General features: G+C 46.2%; 1 protein-coding gene across 2 annotated transcripts; it reads left to right on the top strand.

Annotated features, from left to right (window-relative positions):
• The first annotated feature begins 462 nt into the window (after positions 1–462).
• Positions 463–7,829, top strand: Snrpe (small nuclear ribonucleoprotein polypeptide E). 2 transcript variants are annotated; one of them, XM_006993222.4, is made up of 5 exons: positions 463–603; positions 1,037–1,063; positions 2,083–2,145; positions 4,916–4,994; positions 7,612–7,829. In XM_006993222.4, exons 1-5 carry the CDS (start codon positions 550–552, stop codon positions 7,665–7,667), a joined length of 279 nt encoding a protein of 92 aa, XP_006993284.1. In that variant the 5' UTR covers positions 463–549; the 3' UTR covers positions 7,668–7,829. The 2 variants fall into 2 exon arrangements, with proteins under 2 accessions (XP_006993284.1, XP_076403528.1); XM_076547413.1 differs by lacking the exon at positions 1,037–1,063 and having other exon boundaries at positions 496–585.
• The last annotated feature ends 3,208 nt before the right edge of the window (positions 7,830–11,037 follow it).

The following is an 11,037-nucleotide window of genomic DNA, read 5'->3' as shown; positions in this document are numbered from 1 at the left end:
GGCCTAATGACTTGTCATTGGTCATTTGAGTCCAGCCAGCCGATCTCAGCACTTTCAAGCTAGATGGCCATCTTCAGTTACCACCTCAACAGTAACTCTCTATAAAGGTGATGAGAGTTGACTCTGTTATGGGTGCACACCACAGCGACCCCACTGCTTCGGGCATGACAATCCAGAGCGAATAAGGGATGTGTGCAGATGGTTTTGGACAAAATACTGCTCGCAGGCCTGAATTCCAGAACAGCTCTCAGAATAGCCCCGAGGCGGAGGCAAGCCGACTGTTGCGCAGGCGCCTGACCGACGCCCGGTGCGCCTCCAGCCTACCACCAGGGGGCGCCGTAGGACCGACCTCGACTTCAAAGAGCGGAGGACTCGGAGGCCCGCGGAGGTTAGAGGCATAGAGGAAAAGCGCCTCCGCGGCTAGAGAGGCATTTCCCAGGACCGCCCGGGGCCGCCTACGCCCCTGTGCACTTCCGTTTCCAGGTCTTGCTTCCGGAAGTCGCTTCCCGAGGCGGTCTTCCTCGCCGTGTGGTCTTTGTGACTTCCACCATGGCGTACCGCGGCCAGGGCCAGAAGGTGCAGAAGGTGATGGTGCAGCCCATCGTATCCTACGCTGCGTGTGAACTCTGGGCTTTGGGGGGGTCCGTGGACGCCGTGAGCGCGGGCGGGGAGCAGGGGAGCCTGGGGAGGGCCGCTTCCCGTGAGGCCCCAGGGCGGCCGAGGTGGCCGGAAAGCGCGCGGCGTTGAACGGCGGCGGGCGGCGGGCTCGGGCGGGCCGTGCCGGGCGCGAGCTACCGAGTGGGAGCGGGGCCGGCGGCATGGGCGAGGAGGATGCGGGCCCCCAGGAAGTGTGGAGAGACGAGGGCGGTGAGGAAGGCCGTGCCCCCCGAGTTTCCAGGCCCCCCGGGTGCGTGATCCAGGTGCTGCGCACCGGTGCTTGCCTGCGTAGCCAGGGCCTGGCCGCAGGGCGCCGGGCAGGCAGGTGAGGGCCGGGAGCAGAAGCGCTGCTTTTTTTCCTTGATCCGCGGTGGTGCAGAACCTCATCTTCAGATACTTGCAAAATGTACGTAAGTTACTTGTTACCTGTTTCCTTCCGACTGCTGAAATGAGAGTCAACGCTTGTTTGGCTGTTTGTACCGACTTCTCTGATCCTGTGCTTCAGGATGAGGGGGAGGACCACAGTTGAGAATAAGGTTACGGGAAAAGCGCTAATTAACAAAATGATGTTCGTCTGTGCCTGGCTCAAGCATGCACACGATCACCGTTACTCTGAAAGAACAAAATCACGAATTTCACAGGCTATGTCGGTAAACCTAACAATGCCATTTGGATATTGTTTCTCCCTTATCTGGACTTAAAATGGAGAAAAGAAACCAAAAAGAAGGAAACGTTAGATACAGAGAAGTTAATGGCAAATGCTCTTCTTTGGAGAGATTTTATTATTTTTTGGTTTTTCGAGACAGTTTCTCCGTGTACTTTTGGTGCCTGTCCTGGATCAGTCTCTGTAGACCAGGCTGGCCTCGAACTCACAGAGATTCGCCTGGCTCTGTCTCCTGAGTGCTGGGATTAAAGGCGTGCATCATCGCCACCCGGCAACCTTTGGAGAGATTTTAACAATGTTCATTTTAGAATGTTACAATACAATTGAAAAATAGTTTTAACCTTTTGTAATTTTCAGTTGCCAGAATTGAGGTTACATGTGTGACAAGGAAAATTGAGAAGGGAGGGGGAGGCGATCACTCTATTTTGGATCTGGATTTTGTTAAGAAGGGCTTGGGCGATAGAAACGTGTTTTGTGCCATGCTGTGAGCAATTTTAACTGTAAATGTATTCATGCTGGGAACAATAATTAAGTCTTGAGAGTGTAGGAAAATTAGTTTGAACAGCCCTGTCTGAGCATTTATTAAATAAAAGTGTTTCTCAGCAAGTTAACCAAAGTTGCTAGTTCTTAGATGTAGACTAATTAGTTCTATTTTTTGGCTTATATTCATTGGAACTTTTTTTGTAAGTCGTTTATTGTGGAACCAAAGTAATGGTGTGGGTCTGTTTATATTTCTAAAAACATTTTAATTTTTATTTCAGAGGTCTCGGATTCAGGTCTGGCTGTATGAGCAAGTGAATATGCGGATAGAGGGTTGTATTATTGTGAGTACCCAGGCTACTTTTCTCAGTTTATTAGAAAAAGATATCTCAAAAGATGCCAGCTAGAGCGATATACAAGAAGTCAAGGACCCAACCCAAGGAAAGCTCTTTGGGGCCCACATTATTTAGCCCCTTCTCCTTCCTTGCTCTTGTTGATAGGTTTAGATAGTTCTTTTCTTTTCTCTTTCCTTCTTTTTTCTTTTTTTAAAAGATTTGTTTGTTTTGTGTGCATTGGTGGTTTGCCTGCATGTGTGTCTGTGTGAGGGGGGTGGATCCCCTGGAACTGGAGTTACAGGAAGTTGTGAGCTGCCATGTGGGTGCTGGGAATTGAACCTGGGTCCTCTGGAAGAGCAGCCAGTGGCTTTCACCCCTGTGCCGTCTCCTCCTCACCCCTGTGCCATCTTGTGGCCTCTGGATTCTTTGTGTGTGGCAAAGTCTTTAAGAGAGACTCACACTTGGAAATCCTTTTGTCTGAGCCTCCTGAGTATTGAGATAAATAGCCATGGACATCCTTAGCTTTTGATTATTTTTTGTTTGTTTTGCTTATTTATTTATTTTTTTGTTTTTCGAAACAGGGTTTCTCTGTGTAGATTTGCGCCTTTCCTGGGACTCACTTGGTAGCCCAGGCTGGCCTCGAACTCACAGAGATCCACCTGGCTCTGCCTCCCGAGTGCTGGGATTAAAGGCATGCGCCACCACTGCCCAGCTATTTTTTTGGTTTTTGAGACAGGGTTTCTCTGTGTAGCTTTGCACTGTTCCTGGAACTCACTCTGTAGACCAGGCTGGCCTCTAACTCACAGAGATCCGCTTGCCTCTGCCTCCCGAGTGCTGGGATTAAAGGCGTGCATCAGCACCACCCGGCTATTGATTTTTTTTTTAATTTATTTTTATGTGCATTGGTGTTTACCTGCATGTGTCTGTATGAGGGTGCCAGATCACCAGGAACTAGAGTTACAGATAGTTGTGAGCTGCCATTTGGGTGCTAGGAACTGAGCCTTGGTCCTCAGGAAAAGCAGCCAGTGCTCTTAATCGATGAGCCATTTCTCTGGCTCTGTTTTTATTTTCGAGGTAAGGTACTGCTGTGTAGTGTGGGGGAGCTACCCACCACCCCCCACATTTCTCCAGAGTGCTCTTGAGTAGGAGCAGTAGGAAATATTAGATAGAAGGATTTAGGGGGGGGAGATAAAGATAGAAAATACAGGAATGCCCTGAGAGGGCCTGGAACCTATTCCAACAGGGCCCTGACTGTCTGCCCTAGGGTATTTATAGAAATGCCAAGGGGCGGGGTAAAAGACCTCCCCCCAGCACGGCCAAGTGCAGACCACCTCAGACACCTGCACTCAGGCCCGTGGTTCAATCATCCTCTCTATGCAGACCTGCTGAGTAAAGCCGCTAGGAAACCTGAAAATGGACTCCCATAGTGTAGCCAGGTGAGGCCTTAAACTTGGGATCCTACCTCAGCCTCCTGAGATTTACAGGCATGCACTACCCATGTTCAGCCCCAGAAAACTTTGTGGTGGGGTGCATGGATGTACATATTTATGTGTGTATGGCTGTGCATGCAAGAAGTAGACATTAGGTGTCTTCTGGGCTTTTTTTGTTTTTTGTTTTTTTGGGTGTTTTCTCTCTCACTGATCACAAGATCTCTCACTGAGCTTGGGGCTCATGGATTTGACAAGACTAATTGGCCAGCAAACCCCAGAAATCCTTGTGTGTTTGCCCAGAACTAAGTGTAGGTGTGTGCCACTGTGCCCTGCTTTTTTGTGAGTTAGGAATCCAAACTCATTTCCTTGTAATTGGAAGTACTTTACCAACTGAAGTCTTCCCTAGTACGCCCTCCAAAGCTACCCATTGCTTAGAAGAAAAATGAAATGTTTCTGGGAGTGTTGTTAGCATATTTAGTGGTTTTATATAGATAGTGTGCATCAGTAATGCTTTGCCAGTTGGCAAACGAGCTTAGTAGTTGGTGGAAGTAGTGCTTGTGAGGACCAGGAAAGAGCAGGGTGTGCGTGCGTGTACATACTGGGTTGGGCAGGCTGTAGAGAGGTAGAGTGTCTGGCTGGCATATCTAGGGAATGTGTAGGGTCCCATTCCAGCTTTCTTTGGTATTTAAAGAGAGGCAGGCTGGAGATGCACCTCAGTGGGAACCCGCTTCCCTGCCATGTGTGGGTGTCTCTGAGTTAACCCTCAGCACCACTACTCCCTCCCCCCAAATTTCTTTTTGAAAATGCCCTAAGAATTGTGCATGTCACATTTGACCAGGCATAGTGGCACACACCTGTAATCCCAGCTCTTGAAGTAGAGAGAGAAGAGGATTGGGAGTTTGGAGGCTATCCTTGGCTACATTGAAAGTTTGAGGCAAACATAGACCACATGAGATGCTGTCTCAAAAATAAGGGGCTCTTTGATGGCTTAGCAGATAGAAGCATTTACTCTTCTTCCAGAGGACCCAGTTCAGTTCCCAGTACACACATTTGATTGCCTGTACTTCTGGTGAATGGATCCAGTGATTTGCCCTCCTTGGGCACCTGCACTTTTGTGCATACATCCACCCAAAAATGAAGACATACACAGAATAAAAAGTGAAGGTAAACCTTTAAAAGAATAAAAATAAGTTAGTAAGTAAGTAGGTCCTTTGGTGTTTGAGCTGAAAGGTCAGTATGTATGTGGGGGGGTAAACTTCTAAAATGAGTTGGTATTTCTGGATCTGGTTATTCTTTTAGAATGGTTGGATGTGGTTTACCTGAAAATGACTTGTCAATTGACTTTCCAGGGCTTTGATGAGTACATGAACCTCGTATTAGATGATGCAGAAGAAATTCACTCTAAAACAAAGTCACGGAAACAACTGGGTAAGAATACAGTTGGCTTTACAGATTTCTGTTTACTTAGCTAGCAGACTCGAGTGGCCTGAAGCGGAATTTGTGTTTAAATTTGCAAAGTTGCCCTTTTTTTTTTTTTTTTTTTTTTTTTAAGATTTATTTATTCATGTATACGAGTGCTCTGTCTTCATGCACACAGAAGAAGGAATCTGACCCTACTACATATGGTTGTGAGCCACCATGTGGTTGATGGGAATTGAACTCAGGACCTCTGGAAGAGCTGACAAGTGCTCTTAACGCCTGAGCCATCTCTCCAGCCCTGTTTTTTTGTTTTTTGTTTTGGTTTTTCGAGAGAGGGTTTCTCTGTGTAGCCCTGGCTGTCCTGGATCTTGCTCCGTAGACCAGGCTGGCCTTGAACTCACAGAGATCCACCTGGCTCTGTCTCCTAAGTGCTGGGATTAAAGGTGTGCGCCACTGCTGTCCAGCTACAAGGTTGCTTTTGAAGTCATCTTCTGCCACTTAATTCCTTAACCCACTCCTTTGTTTTGTTTATTGATAGGATCTCATGTGACCCAGGCTGGTCTTCTGCCTCCACCTCCCAAGTGCCATGCCCAGCTAATGGTGTTAAAGCTTATGTCATTACTGGTGTTCCCTTATGTTTAGCATTAAACAGATTTGACACAATTGATTCCTCCCTTAAAACACTTGGATCCCTTGGTTCTGTGACCTAGTACATAAGTATTTCTTATTCGTCTCTGGTTATTTCTTTTTAGACTTCTGTATATTCATCTTTTTCCATTCAGTCATTAAATATTTAAGGCTGGGTTCCAGCTCTCTTTTGACAGTTTTTTCCCCTAAGTACTTAATAATATTAAGGCTTTAGTTACTGATCTGTACATTGACTAACAAATTTATGTGTCTAGTCCAAGCCTCTTTGAATCTATTCAGCGCTTCCATATGAATGTTTCCAAGCCAAATTCATTTCCTGCATTCTGTTTAGCATGGGTTTGGTATTAGCCACCTGACTGAGTAGCAGTTTCCATTAGGCTTACAATTTCTTTGAAACTCCTTCATCCCCTTTAGGTTGCTCTCCAGAGTTCAGTCATCTTTTTGAAACACTGTGTCTGACTTTTTAACTTTCACTTAAAATTCACTTGAAATTCTTCTTTGCCAGCTGGGTGGTGGCAGCCGCGCACACCTTTAATCCCAGCTCAGGAGGCAGGGGCAGGCGGATCTCTCTGAGTTAGAGGCCAGTCTGGTCTACAGAGCTGATTCTAGGGTAGCCAAGGCTACGCAGAGAAACCCTATGTTGAGAAACCAAAAAAGAAAAAGAGAAATTCTTGATTGTCTGTTTTTCCGAGGAAAGGACAAATGTTTGGTGTTTTTGCAAGAACCTTCTGACCTGACCTTGTCTTCCCACCTTGTGTCACACTGTCCCATTTTCTCAGTGTCACCTTGCTTGTCTGCTCTCAGTTCTAAACCTGCACATTTGCCCCACTTTCTGTTTGAGGTGGATCTCCTGTTTAACCCAGGCTGGCTGGCCTTAGCTCAGATCACCTTGCTTCATTTCCCTTAGTGATTGTGTTACAGGGCTACATGTTTTCACACCTGACTCCAAGTGCATTTACATATATCGTTCCCTGTGTCTTCAGAACTCAGATCAAATAGAGCTTTCTCTAAGAAACCCAAAATTTAGCCAGCCAGTGGTAGCATACACCTTTAATCTCAGCACTCAGGAGGCAGAGGCAGGCAGATCTCTGTGAGTTGGAGGCCAGCCTGGTCTACATAGTGAATTCCAGGACAGTCAGGACTGTTTCACATAGAAACCCTGTCTGGAAAAACAAACCAAAACAAACCCCAAATTTATTTTGGTTTTCCTTGGATTGGAAAAGATGGGGTGTGGTATGTTGAGTTTGTAAGGAAACATTTATTACTTTATCACTGCTTCTCTGTTTGACTATGTGCTCCATAAGTGCATGAGTCATGTCCTCTCTCTTTGCAATAAGCTCCATAGCTAACTCAGTGTTCCACACATAAGGGAAATTAAAAAAAGCCAGGAAACAAGAAAGAATCTCAATCAAGAGATATTTTGTTGAGGTATTTTGTCTTTTGTTAGAAGTAGTCAGTGCTCACTGATTCATTCATCAGTGATGGAGCTCAGATATCCCTTTCCCATATAGTTTTGTTTGCTTTGGAGGTGCTCTCACTCTAGCCCAGGCTGCCGGTACCCTACAGTCCTGCTTGATGCTCACAGTGCTGGGATCGCAGGTGTGAGTTATCTCACCCAGCAAGGTGGACCTCTTAATTTACTAACAGTTTTGAAGATGGGATTGAAATACACTGCATTTCCCAGATCTGACAGACCTCATTTAAAAACTCTTGAACTTGTACTGGGAGGTGCTGCATCAGGACTTTTCAGTTGACTCAGGCTGTAAGGACTAGGTTTCATTAAAACTGTGTGGCTTTAATTCTGTTCTTACTGAAAAGGTGTGTGCACCAGTAGACCTGGTAGAGAACCTTTCAAAGTATGGACGCTTGAAAATTTTCACGTGCTTTTCTATAAGTGAACTCTCACAATACTGTTGAAGGAAATTCTGAGGGTAACGGTGACTGTGTGTCTGATTATTAACAACTTTGGTTGTTGCAGGTCGGATCATGCTGAAAGGAGACAATATTACTCTGCTCCAGAGTGTTTCCAACTAGAAACTGGCAAGCCCTGGAGAAGTTGAAGAGGTTGAAGAGGACATGCAGTGTTTTTAAAGGTGTCGCTGCTGGGAGCACAGTTCGGGATTTATTCATGTTGTTTTAGTGGCCCTTATGTTATTATCAGGTGACAATAAATGCTGTGAGGTTGTTTTTATTACAGCTTTGTTTGATTCCTTGTGGCAAAAACCTTTGACATAGTGCTTCTTCTAGCTGTTGGTATTTTAAGGTTTCTGGAAGGTTCCTTTTTTTCTTTTTCTTTTCTTTTCTCTTTTTTTCTTTCTTTTTTTTCTTTTTTTTTTTTTTTTTTTTTTTTTTGGTTTTTTGAGACAGGGTTCCTATGTGTAGTTTTGGTACCTGTCCTGGATCTCGCTTTGTAGGCCAGGCTGGCCTCGAACTCACAGAGATCCTCCCGCTTCTGCCTCCCAAGTGCTGGGATTAAAGGCGTGAACCACCACCGCCTGGCGGATCTGTACATTTTTGAGGCAAAGAGTGAGAATTCTGCCTGCACAGGTAAGCCACTAGTGCTGAGTGAAAGGCTTAGGGTGACAGATAAACAGGCTTTTCCCTAGGGGTGAACTCACGGTTCTGCTGGCCTGCGGCTGGAGTGTGGGTTGCCAGGAAGTGCTTGTTTGTGTGCAGGAGGCCCTGGTCTGATCCCAGCTTTCCAAAAACCACGACCCACTCGCTCGGTGCTGCAGCACTAGCATTTCTAAGTGCAAGAGGTTGAGAACATGTTCATAGCTCTGTTTGCCTAGCACTTAGTGAGACACTGAAGTCTGAAAATTTGATGGCCCTTGCCATTCTCCTAGCAGGAGAATGAGGCAGGAGGATCTCAAGGTCAAGGTTGCAAAACAAGACTTTAACAAGAGCAGACTGAGGAATGTTTGAGGCGGAGAATAAGATACGGCTAAAGTACATTTAAAATAAACTAAAAATTGATAAGAAACTTTTTAAGATTGGTAGTTTAGGAAAAAACCCACAGACACCTGGTAAATTGTTAGATAATGTAATAGCATAGGGAAGAAACCTACCTGTTCTTATCTTTAATTATCTATCTTACCTTTAAAGATCCTTCCCAAGTGATAAAGCTAGTTTGGTCTGGGCACATATCTCATTGGGTAAGCATTTAGCGTGAGGACTGGAGTCAGGACCCCAGAACCAAATGAAAGCTGGCTGCCTGTGGTGGGTGGCCTACCTATAGTATCAGTGCTTAGGAGGTGGAAGTGGAACCTGGGAGCAGCATCTGCAAGCTGTGTGTTCAATGAGAACTACTTCCCCAAAGTGTAAGGTTGGGGCCTGATTGAGGAAGACAGCTGTTGGCAGTCTTGGGGCACACATACAAACACATGCCAAACAACCTATTTTTGTGCCCCCCCCCCAAGGTTTGTTGTTTTCTTTTTTCACACTGTTTAATTTGATGAGGATGTACATGCTCATGCCACTGCTCAAATGTTGAGGTCAGGACAGTTATTGAGAGGCAATTCTCCATGTGGGATCGGGGATTGAAGACTGGTAATCTGGCTTAATTTGGTTTGCGTGAGTGCAGGCACCAGTGCCGTAGCCATGTATGTAGATGAGAGGACAACTTGGATGAATAGATTCTCTCGTTAGCCATGGGGCTTGGATGTCCAGCTCGGGTTGTGAGGCTTGCTGACACCCTTTGCCCAGCAAGCCGTCTTGTTGACCTCCCTCTTTTTCTGTGTGTGCATGCATCATGTGTATGTCTCTGAGACTGTGCTGATGCCATGGAACCAGAAGAGGGCATCAGATCCCTTGGAGCTGGAGTTGCCAGCTTTTGTGAGCTCCCTGTGTGGGTGGTTGGATCCCCTATGATCCTTGCATCCTCAGGATTGAGCAGTAGCCTGTGCTCCCAGCCACTGAGCTATTTTCCCACCCACCCACTGGCTCTTTTTCTCTTTAGGTAATCTAGGCCGACCCCAGATTCGTGATCTTCCTGCTTCAGTTGACAAGTACTGGGACTATAGCCGGGCACCAATGTGACTGGCTCCAAGTTTGTTTCGTTTGGAATAGGGTCTTATAGTCCAGTCTGGCCTCAAACTCAATATGTAGAGGAGGGCACATTGAATCCTGCCTACACCTCCCAAGTGCTGGGATTGCCAGCCTGCACTTAGCATACCTGGTTGTGGAGCTGGGGATTGAACCCTGGTCCCTCTGTGTGTTAGGCCAGCACTCTACCAACTGAACTACATGCCCAGGTCTTTGGAGGGGGAGGGTAGCATCAAGACAGTTTCTCTGTGTAGCCCTGGCTGCCCTGGAACTCTCTCTGTAGACCATGTTAGCATTTAGACCTGCCCCTTGGGGACCTGGCCAATATCCAGGCAATACCTTGGCCTGCTCAGGGTCCTGACAACATGAGCTCTGCTACATAGTCTCTCTGCGCATGTGCTACATCCTCATAAAAGGGCTAGAGCTCTAGCCACTTTCTCCATTCCCACAAGGTAATGTCCGCATCTCCTTTCTGCCCTCTTTCCTGTCTCTTTCTGTCCTCGTCCTCAGCTGCCTTCTTTCCCTTCCCCCCAATAAAACTCTCCATTAGAGTGCTGTCTGCATGGGTGGGTCAAATCCAACAGACCCTGCCTCTGTCTTCTGAGTGCTGGCATTGAAGGCATGCACCACCACCACCTCCTGGCTAAAGAAATAACAGTCAATAATTGTAATTTGGGGGATGGAACCTAGGGCCTCATGCATGGTAGGCAAGTACTCTGCCACTGAGCCAAATCCCCAGCCCATGTACCTGGGTCTTTCTGTAAATGAATAATCTTCCTAAGTAGGATTTCTTTTTTCTTTTTTAGTTAGCATTCAAACTGATGCATTTCATTGTAGCATTTTCATCCATCCGTCATATTGTTCTGGTCAGTCCTCTCTCTGTCAGCTACCCCTGTCTGCCTGGTTCCCTTCCTTCCCCACATCGTCAGCCTCCCTTCAGGTTTCCTCCTTCCTACTTATTTTTTTGAGTCTCCTTATTTCACTTAAAATAACAATTTCCCATTTTATCCGTTTACTTGCAAATGTCATGATTTTATTTTTACAGATGAATAAAATTTGACATATATCCCATGCTCTCAGTCCATTCATGTTAAGGGACATTAAGCTAGCTTGTGAAAAGTGCAACAATACTCATGGAAGTGCAAATATCTCTGGTATTTTGAGTCAGTGCTTTGGGAATGTACGCCTGACATACATGCACGTATGAACCGTATGACGTTTTTGTCTAGTGTTTAGAGAAGCCTCCGTGCTGAGGTCAGTAGTGGCTGTACAAGTTCATAGCCTATACAGCCAGCAGTATAAAAGGCAGGCTTCTCTTTCCAACACCCTCACCTTCACGTGTATGACATGGCACACATGC

This window comes from Peromyscus maniculatus, chromosome 11 (assembly GCF_049852395.1).
Source record: "Peromyscus maniculatus bairdii isolate BWxNUB_F1_BW_parent chromosome 11, HU_Pman_BW_mat_3.1, whole genome shotgun sequence".
Taxonomy (NCBI): domain Eukaryota; kingdom Metazoa; phylum Chordata; class Mammalia; order Rodentia; family Cricetidae; genus Peromyscus; species Peromyscus maniculatus.
This window is presented reverse-complemented; position numbering and strand designations above follow the sequence as displayed.